Here is a 21631-nt window from a genome sequence, read left to right as displayed (position 1 = left end):
TTAAATATAATAATATATTTAAATCGCATGCTATTCAGGTTGCACAACTTATTCTATAATCATCAGGAAGCATTTTATAGCATGTTACAAAATGGCATGTTATAAAAGTTTTCTTATTGTGTAAGACCCAGTAATAATCCAACTCAAAAACCTCTGACTTGTAAATGACAAAAAAAAAAAAGAAGAAAGAAATGAAAAAAAGTTGTATCTGATGGAGATATAGGACAACCACATACAGGCATACACACACACAAATGCAATAAGCAAAAAAATAAACTGTTACCAAACCCGTTTATTATGTCAATCATCTGCCTTGGGAACTTCACTGCAGCACAGCGCTTCTTCACCGTGATGCGTCATGACGCACGACGCAGCGGAATATGACGTCGATTACAGTCGACGGCGCTGCTCTTTATTGTTTTTATCAGCCGTCCATACCGTCCAAAGATGGATCAAATATGTACTAGAAAATGACTAACGCATCTCTTTATAATATTATGGACTGGTCAATGATTTAGCGGAGAGTTTCGCCGACTCTGATTTCAGCAAAAATGAACAAAGGTTGGCTGGAGTTAGAAAGTGACCCGGGTGAGTCTCTAAATAAACATGTATGCATATAGTAACGTTACTATTCATTAGTAATTATTTATTATTCATAACATATGCTGTATGTTTATTTGAACTGAATGCACATGAGAAGTCAAGGCACTCATTTGAACCTCTAGTTTGTCTCATAATGTGACACTTTATCTGGTATATTTTAGTTTTAATACTGTGTGTTTTCTTTCAGGGTTGTTCACACTCTTGGTGGAGGACTTTGGTGAGTTGATCTGTTTGGGACAGTCATGCTTTTAAGGTGTAAGTTACGATCTAAAAATGAGGGATGGGGTTTGAATGTGATGAGAAAGAAAAAGCATTTGATGAGAATATAGTTTTATATTGCATGTAGACGCTTTGGATAAAAGCATCTGCCAAATGATTCAATGTGATGTATATTGCTTCTGTTTGGACTCAGGTGTGAAGGGCGTTCAGGTGGAGGAGATCTACGATCTTCAGAGCAAATGTCAAAGGTGGATTAATCACACACTTTCACTTTTTGCCGTTTCTAAGCCTGCGTATTAACCTGTTAACTGCCACCCGGCCCCTCGGTGGGCCCCCTACGTTTACTTCACTATATTACAATTAAATCCTAATTTAATCTTGACAAACTATATATCGTTGGAAAGGTGTAAGACTCCTAAATAGATATTTTACCAATCTTTTTTGTTAAAAATGATGTAGGAAAAGTAATAGATTCAATTATGGCAAGAGTGCAAATCAAGTACATAACAGGAGTTCTGACCTTCGTCAAAAAAAAAGTTCTTCTTTGTTTAGAAATCGTCAGAAATTATAAATCAATTGAAAACATAAAATCTCAAAATTCATCATTTTGAAACCCATTTTAAAATCAAACCGTGCATTACCATGAAAATGGTACATTAAAATCATGTTACAAAATGTTTTCAGTCATGAATTATACAAATGTAATTTTGGATCATGCACTTTCTAGTCGATGTGAGTGACAGGTAACAGATTTAATATTATAAACTAATATGAATTTGTTAACTTTTGTTGTCGTTTTAAGCTAGTATGTTTATATTTATAAAGTACTTTTAATTTTGTATTAATATTACTAATTTAAACATTATTTCATTTTAAATTTTTTATAATTATATATATATATATATATATAAAAAAATCTGTAAATGTTTAAAATGTATAATATTTTATTTGATCACACTTTACCTTTTTACCATTTTAAGCTGTATATTTCTATTTATAAAATAATATTAATAATATACATAAATCTATCAGTCTGTCTATAATATTTAATTTTCTTCATCTCAGTCCTGTATATGGCTTCATTTTCCTCTTCAAGTGGATCGAGGAGCGAAGATCTCGACGTAAAGTCTCCACGCTGGTGGATGAAACCTCTGTCATCGATGAGGAGATTGTCAATGACATGTTTTTTGCTCACCAGGTGAGTTGCTGTTGATTTAGTTCATTCATCTGGAGACGAACTGATGATATTTGCATTGCATGCGTAAATCTGCAGTTATTATCCACCTTGTCTATAGTCTGTTTGTGGATTGTTGTGTGCAGCTGATACCGAACTCCTGTGCCACTCACGCTCTTCTGAGTGTGCTTCTGAACTGCAGCGGCGTGGAGCTGGGAATGACTCTGAGCCGTATGAAGACTTTCACCAAAGGCTTCAGTCCTGAGGTCAGTTATACACATTAAAACGAAAAGATCAGTTTTTGGACACTTAAAGAGACAGTTCACCCAAAAATGAAAATTCTGTTGTTATTATTACTCACCCTTAAGTTGTATAACCTACTTTCTGTTGAACATACAAAAAGATATTGGTAACCAAATTGTTTACAGTAGCCATTGATTCTATAGTATGAAAAAAATACTATGGCAATCAATGGCTGTTCGGTTACTTTTATCACTTTAAGTCATGTTTAAGAACGTCTGAATGTCAATAAAGTAGCATAGCACACTTATATCTTCTCCATGCCAGTTTTGAAGCATGTTTCTGTATTTTTTGACTTTGTCAGAGTAAAGGTTACGCCATTGGAAATGCTCCTGAGCTAGCAAAAGCTCACAACAGCCATGCCAGGTAGAGTCAAGCTTTAATATCACTCTTTTTTCCTCCCCACTAATATTGAATGAATTAATAGTCTCCGTTGGGGTCTACATTAGCTGTTTTATAGTTACTGTTGTTTGTCTTGTTTACATGTAGACCAGAGCCGCGGCACCTGCCGGAGAAACAGAACGGCATCAGCGCCGTGCGGACGATGGAGGCGTTTCACTTTGTGAGTTACGTGCCAATCAAAGACCGTCTGTTTGAGCTGGACGGGCTGAAGGCGTATCCCATCGACCACGGTGAGAACTTAAACTCACAAGGGACTGTTTTACTGACTAGATTAGATGACAAGAATCTGTCTGTCTCCCTCAGGGCCATGGGGTGAGGAGGAAGAGTGGACGGATAAAGCCAGACGGGTCATAATGGAGCGAATAGGACTGGCCACTGCTGGGTAAGATATTCTTATCTCTGGCCAAGAGGGAAATGATGTATAGATGAAATTGCAATTTATTTGTGATAAACATGCATGCAACATCAATAATTTTGGCATATATTATAATGCACTTTCTAGTTTAATATTATCCGATTTGCTTTCACTCTCTTCAGAGAGCCATACCATGACATCCGGTTCAATCTCATGGCGGTGGTTCCAGATCGCAGGATAAAATACGAGTACAAGCTAGACATCCTGAAACAGAACCGGCAGATCGTTCTGGAAGGACTCCAGCAAGTCAGGGAGAAAAAAGTGAGGATTTTGTCCAGATTTTGGAGTATTAAACATGTGAAACATTTCTAAAGATCAATTGTCAATGCTCCTGTGCACCAATGTAAATGCTACAGGTAATTCGCGTGACCCAACAAGATTCAAGCCAAGATCGAAAGCAACAAGACTCCTCCTCTTCAGAAGACACGCCCCCCGCTGTGAAAAAGGAGGAGGGGCAAGATACGCCGATACCTTTGAGTACAGAGCAGGCCACACCCACAGGTACCCTACTTGAAATAAACCTAATTTCTAATGTTGTATATGTATTTAAATAAAATGACAACCTTTTGATAAAGGCCTATTATTGCCAAGAATGACATATATGGAGAAATAAGTCAATAGGAACATGTTTGCCTCAAAAACACACAACAGTCCGTGCGAATAGTTTTTTTAGTCATGTAAAAATAAACGTTATTCAATAATGTAGGGATTCAAGAAAGAGCCTAAAACGTGTCCCATGGTACTTTAGAAACTCAGGAAGGTGCTGCTGCTTTATCAAGTCCCGCTGGAAAAGTCCGACCCATGGCTAAACCTGCCACCTTACCAACAGGAGGCGCTCCACCACCAGCCCCTCTACATGTTCCCAGCCCCAACCCCATCGTCCAGCGCCTGCCAGCCTTCCTGGACAACCACAACTACGCCAAGTCCCCCATGCAGGTAAGATCGGTTACATTACATGATACCTGGAATAGTTCGTATAGTATGTGCTTTCATTCAGTAAGCTTGTTGATTGACAGGAAGAGGAGGATCTTGCTGCGGGTGTGGGTCGCTCACGCTTACCTGGACCCCCTCAACCCCCTTATTCTGATGACGAGGATGACTATGACGATGAAGAGGAGGATTGTAGCACTTCAGGTGCCACGAGCAGGTATAAAACTAAGAAAGTGTTGAATTTCCACATTAAATTCTAATGCGTTCTTGCAGTGGTGACAAACCTCCGGTACTCAAGAGGGCGATAGAGTTCCTTCAAATGTCTGTATTGATAAACTGAAAGCTAAATATAATCACAGTGTCTACTTAACAACCTTTACCTTACTTGCTTGGCAACATTTTTACCATGACTGTAGTAAGTAGTAGAAAATTACAGTAGAAGACGAAAAATAGCGCAAAAGCCAATGACATATTTGTATTCATGTAGTTACACTCATTGGTTGTCTGTGTGGTCGGCAGGGTCCGAAGAAAGATTGGTTTACGCACACGTACCATGGGCCGCAGTGGAGTGGGTGCGGTTACGGCTATGGAGGGTCAGCTAGCACTCAGCGTTTTAGCTGAGAAACTCAAGAAGGAAGTCCAAAGGAAGGACTCCATTGCATCAGCGGGATCCACAGCTCTGAATGTACGTACCGAGGGTCGCACTGGTGGGATCAGCATCACCTCGGCCTGCCAGCCGTCACCCACGCCCAGTAACGAAAGCACGGATACGGCCTCGGAAATCGGCAGCGCGTTCAACTCCCCACTGCGCTCGCCCGCGCGATCGCAAGCAGCTACACGTCCCTCCAGCCCTGTGGTGCCCCACTTGAGTCGTGTTTTGTTTGGAGAAGACGAGGGGCTGCTCCGGTTAGACGCCCGACACAATCGAGCCGTCCGGGACTTGGGGGCGCTAGTGAGCTCCACAAAACTGCGACTGCAAGAGGACGGCGTCATGTACGCCTTGCCACCTACAGGTACTCGTTCACAAAACAATGAGATTTTATCAACTGAAATTTCTTTCGCAGAAGACTGGTTTGGGTAACCTCAATCTCATTTCACAGAAATGTTAGAAGGGATAAAGAAAGCAGACGGTGTGGAAAAGAAAGAAAAAGAAGAGGCGACTGGTCAAGGACGAGAAGAGGAGGTGAAGGAAGGATCATCAGTGGAGATGAAAGAGGAAGACGTCAAAGAATCAGTGGACGTCAAATCTGAAAAGGAGAACCTGCCGTCCACCAACGCTGAAACCAGCCTCAAACCTCCTGGAGAAAAATATACTCCAAAAGTAAGACATCGGCTATTTGTTTTCTTTCTGCTTCGCTCTGTTTCTCATTAGCAAATTTTGAGATGCAACTTCGCATGAACTTGAAGGTTTCTGTCACACAGGAGTTGCTGGCCTTGCTTAAGTGCGTGGAAGCAGACATTGCCACCTATGAATTGTGTTTGAAAGAAGAAGTGGAGAAGAGGAAAAAGTATAAGGTAAGGTTTCCTGTGAACAAGGAAATGATTTCACGAGACTTTCCAGAATGATTTTCTGATGACTTTTCTCCTTTTTCAGATCGATGACCAGAGGAGGACTCATAACTACGATGAATTCATCTGCACCTTCATATCAATGCTGGCACAAGAAGGTAAAAACATTGTCTTTCTTCCCTGGAGTGCGAAATAAGATGTTTTCGAGAATCTTTATGTGTTGCAAAAAAGGCAGCGTTAGAATTCTGCTAAATGCCTCCTTTTGTGTTCCACGAAAGAAAGAACGTCTTATGGACTGCAACATCATGAAAGTAAATAAGGAAGCTATTCCTTTAGTCCAGAGGTTCCCAACCATGTTCCTGGACCCTTCCAAAACTACACATGAGCTTATTAATCAAACACACTTGATTCAGGTCAACAGCTCAGTGTGGTGTTTGGTGGGTTTTAGGAACATGGTTGGGAACCTCTGCTTAAATCTAATGTCCTTTCTGTGTTTTGTAGGTATGTTAGCGAGTCTGGTGGAGCAGAACATCTCTGTGCGTCGCAGACAGGGCGTAAGCATTGGCCGACTCCACAAACAACGCAAACCCGACCGGCGGAAACGATCACGACCGTACAAAGCCAAGCGCCAATAAATGCTAATCACCAACACAGTCTTTCTGAAGCGTTGTCCAGAGACCTTTCTGAAGACGATCAACGATACCAAACACCTCATTGACAGCGTTATAGATTAAAATATTGTTTTCCAGCTTTGTTTCACATAATAAACCCATATAAAAGTACATTACCACTTCCAAAGCAAATTGGTGATTCTCAGAAGATGTTTAGAGATAATGAACCATATTTCATGTTGCCATAAGGAAACATTACTTCATGTACTGTATCAAGCTTAATCATTAAACCAACAATCACTGGAGCGCCAATTTGGGAAAATGACTGAGTATCTTGACGGAGTGTAAGGACTGGACTGATTCAGACTCTTAAGTTACAAAGATTCAAGAAATCCTAAATATCTAGTCAAGGGTCAACCAAAGATAACGGTGTTCCAGATTTACTCAAACATTGCTGGGTATATATATCTGTCCTTAACCAATCGCCAACCGTTTTGGATCCAAGATTGGTTACGGTCACTGTCATGTTTTAAGACTGTAAACTCGGTTGGTTTGTGAATGTGTATTGGTTCATTTCAAACAAATCATTGCTGCAAGAGTTAAATAACAAATGTTCTTGTTTAAAGTTTACTTGTTCTTCAGAATTGTCTGGAAGATTGTTTTTGTTGATAAGGAATAGGCCAGTGAGTTGGTCTCAAACATGTTCTGTTGGTTTGTACATATGTATTTGTGTATTATCTGATGTCCACACATGACTGTCAGGTCTAGACATTGAAATAAATGTTTTGAATTACTCTGGTGATCTTGAGTTTGCTGTGAGATGCATCTTGCTTGGAAAGGACGAGTCTTCAGACTCTTCAAACGTGTAGTGAACAGTGAAAAAACATGTTCCTCTTATCACGCCCCATTGAAGCTGAAGAACAGCGCTATGTTATGTTTCCCTATTGTTATTGAGATGTTAAAATTATCCAATTGTTTATGGTGCTTAAACTGTAACGTGAGGAACACTTCAAACAAGTAAAGATGATAGATCCTTGAACGAAGTGTTCATTTCAATCGAATCTTATTAATGAATCATTGAACCGAAAAAATTGGGACATGTTAAACTCATGAATGAGTATAAGTATTATTGAATTTTAGTGTTGTTTAATGTAAATGCAAATCATATTCTTTGAAAGAACCGAGTCAGGTTTTTTTTATGTTAACATTCAGAATTTTTTTTCTACAAGTTTGATGTTTTTGTAATGAAAATGCTAATATATTGTGTGCAAGACTTTTCTTGTTTTTCTCATTAATAAATTACTGAAAAAAAATACAGAATGGCTGCTGAGTTAATATTTGCACAATCAAAACAATTATTAGTTTGATTTAAATTAAAGGGTGTTTCTAGATTGTTTATGAACCATTTAACATAAACAGTAGTGATGCTTTACTCTGAACTTCAATACATAACAACCAGTAGTGTTGCCAGAAAAGAGACTCTGGGTGTGCATATGAAAACTGGGTGTGCCACATTTATTGTCAGATTACTGTGCAAAATTATGGGATAGTATTTTTGTCACACTGCTTCCGTCCAACCATACTCCTAGTGTTAATTTGCAGGTCGTGTCAAAATGTAGTTAATTATTAAATGTAATAATTTTCTTCCAAATACGATAATTTTGAACTTTAGATATTTCATTTTGTTTATTTTTCATTACAATTTATTCACTTTAAATAAATTATAATATATAATTATAGGATTAAAATGAATTGTAGTTACTCAATATAGATCATTTTTTTCATGTTTTTGTAATGTCTGGGAAGCCAGAATGCGCATGCATCAACAGAAACATTTATTAGCTGAACCCTGTTTTTTTACGTGCCATTTATAGCAAGACATATTACAGATGATATTACAGATGCTTTGTCAGATTTAAGTTGAAGCGCGTGCAGAACCGTGTGTCGTGAACGAACGGTTTGGGTTTTTTATTTCAGCGAACCGTGCCATCCCTATTACCTCAATAATCAATCAATTACATTCCTAAAACAATCATGCCCGAGCAGACGGATATTAGTACATCTCATCACACCGGCACCCGCGTCTAAATCAGTTGTATGGTCTGGTTTTCAGTCTAAAACAGTTGTGTCAAGTATAAATGTCTCGTCTGTTTCGGGAGGTGCGCGCGCAGTCAGCGGAGGTTTGCACCTTTTTTTCTCAGATTTTGAAAAATCTTCGCGATCGACTTAAAATGCTTCCAAGATCGACTTGTCGGCCGCGATCGACGGGTTGGTGACTCCAGATATAGCGACCAACTTTTTTTGAGCAAGCATTGATTATGCGTGACACAGTCTCAATTTGTGGGAGGCATGTATTGGGCTCAAACGCTGTTCGCGCACGCGCTACGCGGGACGGGTGGTCACCTTACCTGGCACACCCGTCTAGAGTGTGTCCACCTTTGTGTGTGGGTCCATGTACATGCTGAATCGACCGGTAAAAAAAAAGCCTCAAGTCCAAATATTAATTTATCACCAATTAACTGTTTGACAAACACTTCCCAGATAGCAAATGACATGTGGCCCAGTTCTGGCCCACATCTCCCATATTCTTCTGGCCCACATACCGCGCGGAATGACGGCGATGACTCAACCTGAGTCTGGCTGACATATGTCAGCCACAACTGAACCAGATCTGGGCCACATCTCAGAAATGGTGTGGGTGACATCTGGGCCAGATCTGGCCCAGTTTTGTCTGACAGAAGTCAGCCACAACTGTACCAGATCCTTGCCGCATCTCACAAATGGCATGGGCGACACCTGGCCCAGATGTCAACCACGCCATTTATGAGATGTGGCCCAGATCCGTCCCAGTTGTGGCTGACTTCTGGGTTAGATATGGCCCATATTTACCCTTTCTAGACACAAAAGAATATGTAATTCATCCAGAATAAAGAAAACACTCATGTAGTCTAAACTGCTTTATTAAAATATAAAAATTAGACAAATAAATATACATACATGAATACAACTGCATGTATAGATATAAAACAAATACATTTACATTATTACAAAATAAAAAATACAGATAAATATTTATAAATATAGTTAAATACACATTAACATTACATTTACATTTAGCAGACACTTTTCTGTCCAAAGCAACTTACAAATTAGGACAATGGAAGCAATCAAAATCAACAAGAGCAATGATATACAGGTGCTGGTCATATAATTAGAATATCATCAAAAAGTTGATTTATTTCACTAATTCCATTTAAAAAGTGAAACTTGTATATTATATTTATTCATTACACACAGACTGATATATTTCAAATGTTTATTTCTTTTAATTTTGACGTTTATAACTGACAGCTAAGGAAAATCCCAAATTCAGACGCGGCAGAGAGGAGTGAGTATGAGAAACATTCAGATACACAGGCTGATTCAAGTCTTCTGAATTGGGAGTAGCGAACATGCATTATAAACTTCTTTCAAATTAGAATCTGTTGGGGAGATAAAATGTGCAAGATAACGTATATGTACTAATAAAAACAAACAAAAAGCATCAAACAAAAAAAAAATGTATTTTACTCTCCAGTACTGAAAGCAGAACTGATAAGGGAGCCCTTGATACTGTGACACAGCTCTTTCAAATTAACATTACCTTTTTTGCAGTGGCGGTAGTTTGTATGTCCATCTATAGTTGCCATCATCTAAGGTCTTTTGAGTACTGTTATCATCTGAAGTCCTCACAAGTCCTGCAAGTCCTGTGCTGTGCAGTTTCTAATAACCCTGGGATGGACATTTGCAGAAACAGGAGGGCAAAGGGAGAAAGATTAGCATAGCTGCTGTTCATATCATTTCAGGCAATGTGCACTTTTTACTATTTCATCAATGGAGTACATTGAGTACTATTTTTAATCTAGTAGGTTTAAACTGAAATAATTTTTCTAGATCCCTTAATAAACATATTATTTGTTGTCTTTTTTTGGGGAACAGACACAGTCTCTATAGAATGGACTGCATATGCCAGAGTAACATTTAATACATTTTAATAAAATTTAACTGGGAGGAACATCATAACTGTAATTTACACAACCATTCAAGAGTTTGGGGTCTGTAAGATATTTTATGCCTTTTTAAATAATCTCTTATGCTCACCACGGCTCCATTTATTGAATCAAATTACAGTAAAATAGTAACACTGTGACTATTACAATTCAAAACAACTCTTTTCTATGTGAATATTGTTAAAATGTCATTTATTCCTTTGATCAAAGCTGAATTTTGAGCATCATTACTCCAGTCTTCAGTGAAACATCTTCAGAAATCATTCTAATATGATGATTTACTGCTCAAGAAACATTTCTGATTATGATCAATGTTAAAATACAGATGTGCTGAATTTTTTTTTTGTTGGATTCGTTGTTACATAGACTCCAAACATTTGAATGTTGCTGTTACATGCATCAAATTGTTCAAAATCATCTGTTTCAAATAGTCTTCCTGTGGCTCAACTGGTAGAGCACTGTGTTAGCAAGCAAGCAAACCCAAGGTTGGGGGTTCGATTTCCCCGGGAACACATGATATGTAAAAACTGATAGCCTGAATGCACTGTAAGTCGCTTTGGACAAAAGCGTCTGCTAAATGCATAAATAAATGCAGGTCTTTTGAACTTTGTATTCATCTGTGAATCCTGAAAAATAAAATGCATCACGGTTTCCACAAAAAAAATGAAACTGTTTCAACGCTGATAATAAGTTTCTTGAGCAGCAAATCAGCATTTCTGAGGGATCCATGTGACACTGAAGACTGGAGGAATGATGCTGAAAATACAGCCGCACATCACCGGAATAAATTAGTTTATAATGTATTCACATAGAAAACAGCTATTTTAAATTGTAATAATATTTCACAATATTACTCTTTTTACATATTTTAATCAAATAATTACTACAGAGGTGAGCAGAAGATAATTATTTCAAATTGTATCAACTTCAAGCTTTTGAACACTAGTGTACTGTATATTTGAGGTTTGACTTACTGTACTAGTCTTGTGGTCAATAGCATCTTGGAGATGTTGTCTTACAGTAGGTTCACTCCGACTCTGCTGGATGCAGCAGGCCATCAGCACTGGAGAATCTAGGAACAAAACAAGCAATTTGACACAGAGCCAACAATATTTAGTCTGCAGTTCCAGGTTTATTAGATGGAAACAGCTAGAGCAGGTGAAATGCAATAAATAAATAAATAAAATAACAGATTCATTGCGATATATGTTGTGAAAAAAAATGCATATTAGGTTACTTAACCTTTTCAGCGCTTCCTACATCTCTGTCAGCAGCTCCCTTCAGAAATATTAAAATCTTGGACACTCCCTTCTGTTGTAGAAGGATTATTTTGTCACTCTTGAAATCGCAGAACAGTTTTATGTTTACCATAAAAGATCAAAACAACTTTAGTTTTCTGCCAATTTTCGCGCTCCTTGATAACGTTACGTGACGTCATCGATAAACAGTAAAGTGTAAATGTTAATAAATAAATTAAGCAATTTCCAATCATCCATTGAAAGATTACCAACAAAACAGTCAAAAGCTATCATCTACAGATGAAGATTTGATTAAAAGCCCAAACTTTAATAAATAAGAGCACAATAGAGTTATCATACCTGACGATACGTCGTCTGAAAACGGTAGAAATGCTAACGGACTTTTCGAAGACATTAAACCATTCCTATAAAGTAAATAAACAACAGAAGCGAGTCAAATACAAGTAAGAGAAGTGTCAACAACAGTTATAAGTAATATTTGTGTGATTTTATGGACTTAACTCACCTGAAAACAGTGAAATCAGCGAGAAACGGGGTGTTTCCTCGTGACATTTGCAGTGTTGCGCTCCGTTTCCATGGCAACTCCATCCGGTCCGCGCGCACGCCCATGAAAGCACGTCACGAATTAAAAGTCACACGCTTACGTTACATAAATAAACATGAATAAACATATGCGCCTTATTTTTTTCTGTAAGAGGGGGCGCGGCCATTTGTAAATTTAATGTGTCTGGCTCTCTGTGTCATTCCAGCTATATTAGCTGTACAAACTGCTTTACTGTTGCAAACTGCTGTATCTCACCATGTTATTTTTAATGTATTGTCTTAATTATGAACGTACTGGTTTGTAGTGCAAACAGTTTTACCGTTTACTGCACTTTGTTCTTCTTGTTATTTCCCTATAACCATGACCATAAGTCTCACACATTCACATACAATTGCTTGGTGGATAGAATTAGATCACTACATAATTCAAAATGTCATTCAGTTATGATATTGCTAATTTAAAATTCATTTTGTAGTTCTATAGCCCAGTGCAAAATGCCAGGCCTGCACATAATAGTGGGACAAAGTGGCACTTTTATAGTTTAAGATTTTGTATTGTTGCTTTTACGAACACTCATATATGTATGTATGTGTGTGTATATATATATATATATATATATATATATATATATATATGTGTGTGTGTGTGTGTGTGTGTGTGTGTGTGTGTGTAAGGTGCATATTGAAGAAATGTGAATATCATGAAAAAAGTTCATTTTTTGTAACTTTTTTTATTAAAAAGTGAAATTTTCATATATTCTAAAGATTCATAATTTTTTTTTTTTTTGGATGATTAGAGCTTAATTTAATGAATGTAATTATTGCATTTAAAAGTATAAAAAAGGAGTTAAACAAATATTATTTAATTATTTAAAATGATTTTTAAAGAAACTTTGTCCTGTGGTGTGACAGTACAGGTGTCACAATGGAGGACTTTTTTTTTTTTTTATCACACCAAAGGACGTTTCAGCCTTTTCTGTCAATTAATGACCTTGCTATTCCAAGCTAACCTGTCATTAGTGGCAAGCAAGACACATTTGCAAAATTTTCTAGGATTATGTAGCTTAACATGCATTTTTTAATTAAAATATATATATATATATATAATTTAGGGGTGTCATATTAATGCACAACAAAGGATAAAAAATTTGTAGTGGTTCCAAAAAAGTTCAAAGCACATGGTGTCACACCAGAGGACATGTTACAAAAATGTAAAAAAATCGAATTACATTGCAGCTTCATAACAGGTCCGTGTAGGTCAAATAAATGTGTGTATGTATTTATATTACGTGTCCTAAAATATTATGGGCGTCCAGTACTCAAAATAGTTTTAGAACCACTGACTGGTAAAGAAAGGTGATCTGCCAGGACGTGTCTTCAGAAAATGGCACATCTGGTCACCTGGTATAGGCCATATCTGGCCCACATACAACAAGCCAGAACTCAACCTAGAACCGGTTTGTCGCACACGGGCCAGATCTGGCCCACACACAGCAAGCCACGACTCAAACTAAAGCCGGTTTGTCGCACACGGGCCAGATCTGGCCCACACACAGCAAGCCACGACTCAAATTAAAGCCGGTTTGTCGCACACGGGCCAGATCTGGCCCACACACAGCAAGCCACGACTCAAATTAAAGCCGGTTTGTCACACACGGGCCAGATCTGGCCCACACACAGCAAACCACGACTCAAATTAAAGCCGGTTTGTTGCACACGGGCCAGATCTGGCCCACACACAGCAAGTCACAACTCAAACTAAAGCCGGTTTGTCGCACACGGGCCAGATCTGGCCCACACACAGCAAGCCACGACTCAAACTAAAGCCGGTTTGTCGCACACGGGCCAGATCTGGCCCACACACAGCAAGCCACGACTCAAATTAAAGCCGGTTTGTCGCACACGGGCCAGATCTGGCCCACACACAGCAAGCCACGACTCAAATTAAAGCCGGTTTGTCACACACGGGCCAGATCTGGCCCACACACAGCAAACCACGACTCAAATTAAAGCCGGTTTGTTGCACACGGGCCAGATCTGGCCCACACACAGCAAGTCACAACTCAAACTAAAACCGGCTTGATGTGTGTGGGCCAGAGATGGTCCATATAACCTCTGCCGCTGCCAGAACTGAGCCAGATGTGCCATAGTTGGCCCAGATGAGGCCCGGATATGTATGCTATCTGGGTTCCTGCTTCGATGTCAAGATCTGAATTTTAAAAAATCTCAAACATGCTCCGAAGTCCCGATCTGAATCAACCGAGTCGCGAACAGGCTCCTAAGTGCCGATCTGAATCAACCGAGTCGCGAACATGCTCCGAAGTGCCGATCTGAATCAACCGAGTCGCGAACATTCTCCGAAGTGCCGATCTGAATCAACCGAGTCGCGAACATGCTCCGAAGTGCCGATCTGAATCAACCGAGTCGCGAACATTCTCCGAAGTGCCGATCTGAATCAACCGAGTCGCGAACATGCTCCGAAGTGCCGATCTGAATCAACCGAGTCGCGAACATGCATGTCCCAAGATAACAAACAATTTGTGTAGTGAACATGTCAAATGCAATCACAGCTGTGTCTTAAGCTCAAGTCAATGGCTGAAACTAAGGCCTGGTTCACACGGGACGATTTTAAAATTGTCGGCCGATTTTCCAAATATGAGAGACCCCACACACAGCGATAAAAAATCACGGGTCTAACAGTTTTGGTCGTTCCGTGTGTGGTGTGCAGCCACACGGCAAAATCAACACATCACACACGAACCGATTTGACTCCCGAGCATTCCCAGGTCAGACGGGAAATCTCGCAAAATCCCTCGAGATCAAACGTGACTTTAGAGTAAACAATCATGGCGGACGAAGAGGATGCAGTGGCCATAGTTTGTTCTTGGTTTTTAACTGAAAAAAAAAACATAAGAAAAACAAGAAAAGGCGATGGTCAAAGAGGTGGAGACAACGCGAGCATGGACTATACTTGCTATATCATAATATGGAGATAAGTTGTTGTTTTATCTCATATAAATGTTGTTACGTACTACACAGATTAATAACCGTTGAAATAAACGTTCATATATTCGTTTCCGTGTACTCTGGTGGACTGCAGTTGTGGATGTAGTTATGCCCATCGACTTTATTTGTATTTGTTATATTATATACGCCGGCTGTTTTGATTTTGTTTCCCGGTACTAACTAACTTGCCTCGTCACCTCGCTTTCTGATTGGCTACACGCCACAGTCCACAGGCTGCGTGATTGTTTGTCCTCGGGGGACACCACACACGAGAAGAAATCGGGCCAAATAAATCCAACATGTTGGATATCCCCGATTTGAGATCGGAGCGGTCCCGACATTCTTCCGAGCAGAGGAGAGCAGTCTTAACACACCACACACGGCAGGAATATTTGATCAGATTATTTTACGATAATCGGAGCATCCTAAGATTGTCGGAAGGGGTGAATCGGGGCTAAAATCGGCCTAATTATCCTGCCGTGTGAACCAGCCTTAATTTGATCTCCATTTGTAACCTATTATTTAATTTATTATTTAATATCTGTCCAAAAGCAAATATTCTCCTTAAAGTAACACTGTTTCTATTGCCGTCTGCGCCTTTATAGGGATTGGTGCCATCATCATTTTGTTCATCATCTGCTGGGTATGTCCATGCTCCTGTCTCTATAAGAGGTTCAGAAATACTAGATGTAAGTGTCAATGTTTATACGTCAAAACTGCCTCAAAGTTGTTTTTAGAACCTCATCCCAACCAATATATTTGAGCTATACTCCTAGAATCCGTGTTTTCATTATTATACTCTAGAGGGCGCTAGTACAAATATTCTGCACAGAATTTCCAAAAAAACACAAGTGAATAAGAAAAAAATAAACAACACTAACACCTGTAATCTAACATGTTCTGTAACATGTAAGAGCATCAAAACTGTAATGTTATTGAATAAAATGACTAATGAAGAGGTAATAATTACAGCCAAGCTTTGGGGTGTTGATCGACTTATCATTCTGAATCCAATTCATAGTCTTTTTTTTTCAGCTTTTTGTTCAAAATGTTACTTCTTTATTTTTTATGAAACTTACCCACATTGAAGTGTTTAAAAAAAGAATGCATGAAGCTAGAATAATAATATTAAAAAAAAAATGTTTACAAGCAGATAACCTGTTCTTTGGATGTTTTGTATGTTCAGATATTCATATAGCAAAATATATACACATTAAAACCTAAATAGGAAAAGGGTAGTAAACTTAAAGTATGATGTAAAGTTAACTTTAAAAAAGCCTTATATGAGTATACTTGCAGTATAAAATTACTAAACTAGTAGTTGACTGAGATAATACTTCAAAGTGTACAAAGTATTTAATTAGTAAACTATCAGTAAACCTATAAGTTCTCTTTTAGTATAATTGCAGTACAAACTACAAACATAGAGGTAAACTAGTTGTGTACTCAAAGTTTCCTACTTTAAAATATACTTTTATATACTAGAAAGTGGGCCAATTGAGAGTATTGAAACAGTACACTTTGAGCCGAGATGGCAAACCATCAAAATGATTGCTGTTTTTGGTTTTCCAGTATAGGTCCAGGGCATCTTGTTCCCATCCATGTCAGTCATCATTGCCCACAGACTATACCTCACCTCAACCAGTACCTCACCTCAAACCATGGAGGGTTATTGGGTTATCTGCAGTGGACACTATCCTATAATTGCGTTGAGAATACATGTATTGTTGTTCATTAGTACTGCTATATTTATGCTGTCTTATTCACCATTGTTGTTAAACACTTGAATTTGTTTCTTTCTCCCTATTTTAACCAAAGATATATCCATTGTCTAGTTATTTTGGATCCTAGATTGGTACAAATATTTTGCATTGGAAATTTGTTAAATTGGTAATGTGTCTATCGATTAATTTCATGCCAATCAAACTAAGCACGAGTCAAGTTGACTGTCAGAGTTCAGAAGAAATTGTTTTGCATCTAGTTTATTTAATCTCTCACAATGTTCTTGAAGATTTTGTTGGAGACCCGTAGGTTTTGTTTTAGACATGTTCTGTTAAAACAGTATGCTTCACATGTTACATTTTGAGTTACAACAGCAAGAAAAACTTGGTTTTTAATTGGTTCTGCAGTTCTCCGGAAATACACAATCAGCTCAAAACAAGGTCATGAAGGGGAAGAGCTGCTATGCCTACAGAAATACTGTTCTTCTGCTCTTTACTGCAGTTTTATTAGCGCTGACCGTAGGTAAGTGTCTAATTGTTTGTTTAATCAAATTGGTGAGCGCTTAGGAAAAAATCTGTAGAAAAAAAACAGGACGTTATCCGTTTAACTCTAAAACAATAATGCAATTCGTAATTCAAATTACATCTAAGACACCCGTAAAGAACCCATAAAACTTTTTTTTTTCATATTACAAATCATGGCCTATTTTACAGATTTTTCTTAGATGTCACACGTTTCAGGATTTATTTTACTAATGTATGTTTTAGATGTTTTCAAAGCTTTCCATTTGTCATATACGCATCGTTTTATAGGGATGCAAAGGGGTGTAAAATATCTGGTACATTTCTAGAAACTTTCCAAAAATCCATGGAATATTGTGAGAAAAAAAAAACAGTTGGACATTTTTTTACGTTTCTGGAATAGTTCTGAAATTTACTGGAAATGTTCCAACTTTTTGCAACCCCATTGTGAGTGGATAATAGCCATTTTCATTACTAAAAGCTTAAATATTGCTAGCTGATTATTTAGAAATTATAAAGACATGATGCATTAGTATTATTATTACCTATAAACTTTAACATCTAGACTACAAAAATGGTCTGAATGATTTGTTCATCATTTTGACTAAGATCTGACTCATAATGATCAACCTTATCGAACAGAGAGCTATCTTGATGACAGAATCAAAACTTTTAGTTAATTTTAGTAGATTATTTGTAAGAACCGTTGGACGGAGGTCTGAATGGTTTTCTCTGTGTTTTTTTTTTTTTTTATACAAAAAATAACCAAGGATGCAGAAAAGTTTGTCTTTTGTAAGGAAAATTTATGATGAGCCTCACTAGCTGTAACTCATGTTGTAATTATAAGTTTTAATTTATTTATCAGAATAATACATTTTATTCTGATGAACCAACTTGGTGGAAATTGTTCCAGTGTTTGTTATTTGAAGACTGAATTGGTTGTTTGAAAGATGTAACACTCAATTTTTAATGTTTCTAATGTTTATATTCCCTAATGTGTCCAGAATCAAAACCTTCTCTCCATCAAATGGAAACCATTATTATTGTGCCCATAGTGGTTTTCGGGATGGCCTTTGTTGTGTTCATCTCCTGCTGCCTGAGTAAAAACATGAGAAAATTCCATCGTAAGTATCAGTATTTGTGAAAAAAGAGCTACATATGGGTTTTGTTCATACTAAATGCTGTCTTTTGATTCACCTTTTGTAGAACATATGGTGCAAAGAATGACAATCATGATTGCACAACACCATTCACAGGAGAGTCAGTAGTCACCTTACCCGGCTATTAACCTTCACCCAGTTTATGGATTGCAACCCATTCCAATTGGACCTACCCTGGGACAACAATGTGCCCCAGGACCAGCATCCACATATCTGGAGGCTGGTAAGATCTGTTAACACCTACCTGTTTCAAAAAGAATAAAGCCTAGCACATTCTACAAGAACAAATCCAAAATGAAAATTTTGTCATTAATCACTTACACCCATGTCATTCCAAACCTGTAAAAGCTCTGTTCTTCTTCGGAACACAGTTTAAGATATTTTGGATGAAAACCCGGAGGCTTGAGACTGTCCCATACACTGCCAAGTAAATAACAGTGTCAAGGTCCATAAAAGGTATGAAAGTTGTCTTCAGAATACTCCATCCATCAGATGTGCAATTTTAAAGCAACGGAACCACTTTTTGCATGTGAAGAAAAAAAAATGACTTCATTCAATTATTCTTTTGTCAACGGTCTCCTCTGTGTCTCTCCATATCACCATATGCTGCGTATGCTCTTCTGTATCATCCGTGCCATAACAATGCCCTGTTTCTGTGGTTATTTAACCATATGATTAATTGAAAATACAATGTGATATGGAGCTTTTACGGGTTTGGAATGACATGGGGGTAAGAGACTAATGAAATAATTTTTTGGGGGGGAGGAGTATCCCTTTAATATACATAAAGGGATAAGCCAAGTCAAGTCTGCTTTATTGTCAATTCTTCCACATGTAAAGTGCATACATATAGATAATTAAAATTGTGTTACTCTCAGACCCATGGTGCATACAGATAACACTAAAAGTAGAACATTAAATACAGATAATAAAATAATTAAATATAAAGTACAACTATACATATATACAAATAGGTCATGTAAAAAACAAAGAAAAGTAAAGCAGCACAAGGCTCATGGCAGATAGAGTGCAAACCAGTGAAGTAAACAGTGCAGATATAATTATTGTAGTGCAGAAGAGCTTATTTAGTCTGAAAAAAGTGTTAATGCTGAATATGGTAGTGAGAAGACCAATACTGTACAAAGTGTCTGGTGCAGGTCCCAGAGTGTTTGTGGGAGCTGGTTGGGTGGGAGGTGGGGGGGTTGTGTGGTTTGGGTTTGCTGAGGTTCAGCATTCAGTGGTGCATGGGACAGAAGAAGGAAGGGGGGCATGTTCGGGAGCGAGTTCAGCTTCCTGACAGCCTGATGAATGAAGCTGTCCTTCAGTCTGCTGGTCCTGGCCTGGAGACTTCGAAGTCTCCTCCCTGATGGAAGCAGACTGAAGAAGCTGTCTGACAGGTGTCTGTGTGGGATCACCTGCAATGCAAAGGGCTTTGCAGGTGAGACGGGTTCCATAAATGTCCTGGAGGGAGGGGAGAGAAACACCAATGATCTTCTCAGCTACTCTCATTATTCATTGTAGAGTCTTTTGGCAGGACGCGTTGCAGGCGCCATACCACACAGTGATGCAGCTCATTAGAATGCTCTTGGTGGTGCCTCTGTAGAATGTGCACATGATGGGGGGTGGGGCTCTGGCTCTTCTCAGTTTGTGGAGGAAGTAGAGACGCTGCTGTGCTTTCTTGGCCAGTGCTGCAGTGTTGTCGGTCCAGGAGAAGTCCTCTGTGATGTGCACACTCAGGAACTTGGTGCTGCTCACTCTCCACAGTCACAACATTGATGGTCAGAGGAGCATGCTGAGTGTGCACTCTCCTGAAGTCAACAACAATCTCCTTCGTCTTCTTCACGTTCAGAGTGAGATTGTTGTCACTGCACCACCCAGCCAGGCGGCTCACCTCGATCCTGTAGTTTGTCTTATCTCTGTTGCTAATGAGACCCACCACAGTCGTGTCATCCGCAAACATAATAAAGAGGTTGGATTTGTGTGACGGTGTGCAGTCGTGGGTCAGCAGAGGGAAGAGGAGGGGGCTCAGCACACATCCTTGGGGGGCCCCAGTGTTCAGTGTGATGGTGCTGGATGTGTTACTGCCGACCCGTACTGCCTTAGGTGTTCCAGTCAGAAATGTTAACAGTGTTTTCATTTCAAAAAATGAAAATTCTGTTGTCATATATTCACCCTTAAGTTCAGAAGATAATAGGTTGAAGAATGTTGGTAACCAGACGGTTGACGGCAGCCATGCACTGACTTCCATAGTATTTATTTTCCCATACCATGGAAGTGGATAGCTACTGTAAACTGATAGCAGCATTCCTTAAAAATATCTGATTTTGTGTTCAACAGAAGAAAAACACTCATACAGGTTTGGAACTCAAGGGTGAGTAAATTATCACAGATTTCACATTTTGGTTGAACTATTGCCAAATCTAGCTGATCCATCTTTAAGTGTGTGCGCTCCATCTTCGACAAGCAAGACACCAACAAGGGGACATTTAAAATGGAAAAGTGAAAGTCTGTGGAAGCTCAAAACTACCTAAACCTCTTTTGAATAGTCACAGAACTGTTTGTTCACATGCCAAGAATAAATTCTTACGTAGTAATGTGTGTGAGTTTTTGAGAAAAGGATTGTGGTGACAGTGGGTGAGATGGTGACTGACTCACACAACAAAAAAAACATACTTTACATTAAATGAGAAATAAAGGGGGGTGGGGGTCAATCCTATTTTAATTACTGAACAACTGATTTTGGATTTTCCAGCAGGTCAGTTTCCTGCTTCCTTCAGTCAGGCTGCACATGATGAAGATCAGATCATGTACGCTCCACAAGCACCGCTTCAACCAGGGCTTCGCACATACTACACCTTACCTCAACAGCTACACAACCCAGATTACGTGGATTCACCAAAGACCAGTTGAAAACCACCCACACAACCAAACCCACAAAAAATGACCAGTTATTAACACTGGATTGTGGAGGGTTTTGCATTCCCACGCTTCTTCTACAAACTCTGAAAAGATTGTGTAGAGAATAAAAGTATTGTTACAATTTATTTTATACCTGCTTTGTGAACTTTTTTTTACTCTAGTCATGACCCACTGTTTGTTTCTCTTCATTTTAACCAGATTTGCTCTCAGTGTTTTTATACCTTTTGCTGTATGGCCAATAATTGGCATCTTAAACTAAACTTTTAATGGTCCAAAGTTAATGCATCTT

General features: G+C 38.6%; 1 protein-coding gene and 1 long non-coding RNA gene across 4 annotated transcripts; both read left to right on the top strand.

The window, feature by feature from the left end:
- Window positions 1–377: 377 nt before the first annotated feature.
- On the top strand, window positions 378–6965 carry bap1 (BRCA1 associated deubiquitinase 1). 3 transcript variants are annotated; one of them, XM_026235615.1, is made up of 17 exons: window positions 378–588; window positions 791–820; window positions 1016–1070; window positions 1888–2020; window positions 2143–2262; window positions 2601–2662; window positions 2786–2928; window positions 3002–3080; window positions 3236–3374; window positions 3470–3614; window positions 3943–4049; window positions 4130–4260; window positions 4563–5056; window positions 5144–5364; window positions 5466–5558; window positions 5638–5710; window positions 6054–6965. In XM_026235615.1, the coding sequence occupies exons 1-17, from the start codon at window positions 552–554 to the stop codon at window positions 6185–6187; spliced, it is 2196 nt and encodes a 731-aa protein (XP_026091400.1). In that variant the 5' UTR covers window positions 378–551; the 3' UTR covers window positions 6188–6965. The 3 variants fall into 3 exon arrangements, with proteins under 3 accessions (XP_026091400.1, XP_026091398.1, XP_026091399.1); XM_026235613.1 differs by having other exon boundaries at window positions 379–588; window positions 3862–4049; XM_026235614.1 differs by lacking the exon at window positions 378–588 and having other exon boundaries at window positions 791–858; window positions 3862–4049.
- An 11306-nt stretch (window positions 6966–18271) lies between these two features.
- On the top strand, window positions 18272–21402 carry LOC113064591 (uncharacterized). Its single transcript, XR_003278845.1, has 3 exons — window positions 18272–18387; window positions 18470–18646; window positions 21176–21402. It is a non-coding gene; the product is annotated as an uncharacterized LOC113064591 (long non-coding RNA).
- Window positions 21403–21631: the final 229 nt, after the last annotated feature.

The sequence above is a fragment of the Carassius auratus genome, chromosome 47, assembly GCF_003368295.1.
Source record: "Carassius auratus strain Wakin chromosome 47, ASM336829v1, whole genome shotgun sequence".
Lineage (NCBI taxonomy): Eukaryota > Metazoa > Chordata > Actinopteri > Cypriniformes > Cyprinidae > Carassius > Carassius auratus.
Note: the sequence above shows the minus strand (reverse complement) of the source record. Positions and strands in the feature narration are given on the sequence as shown.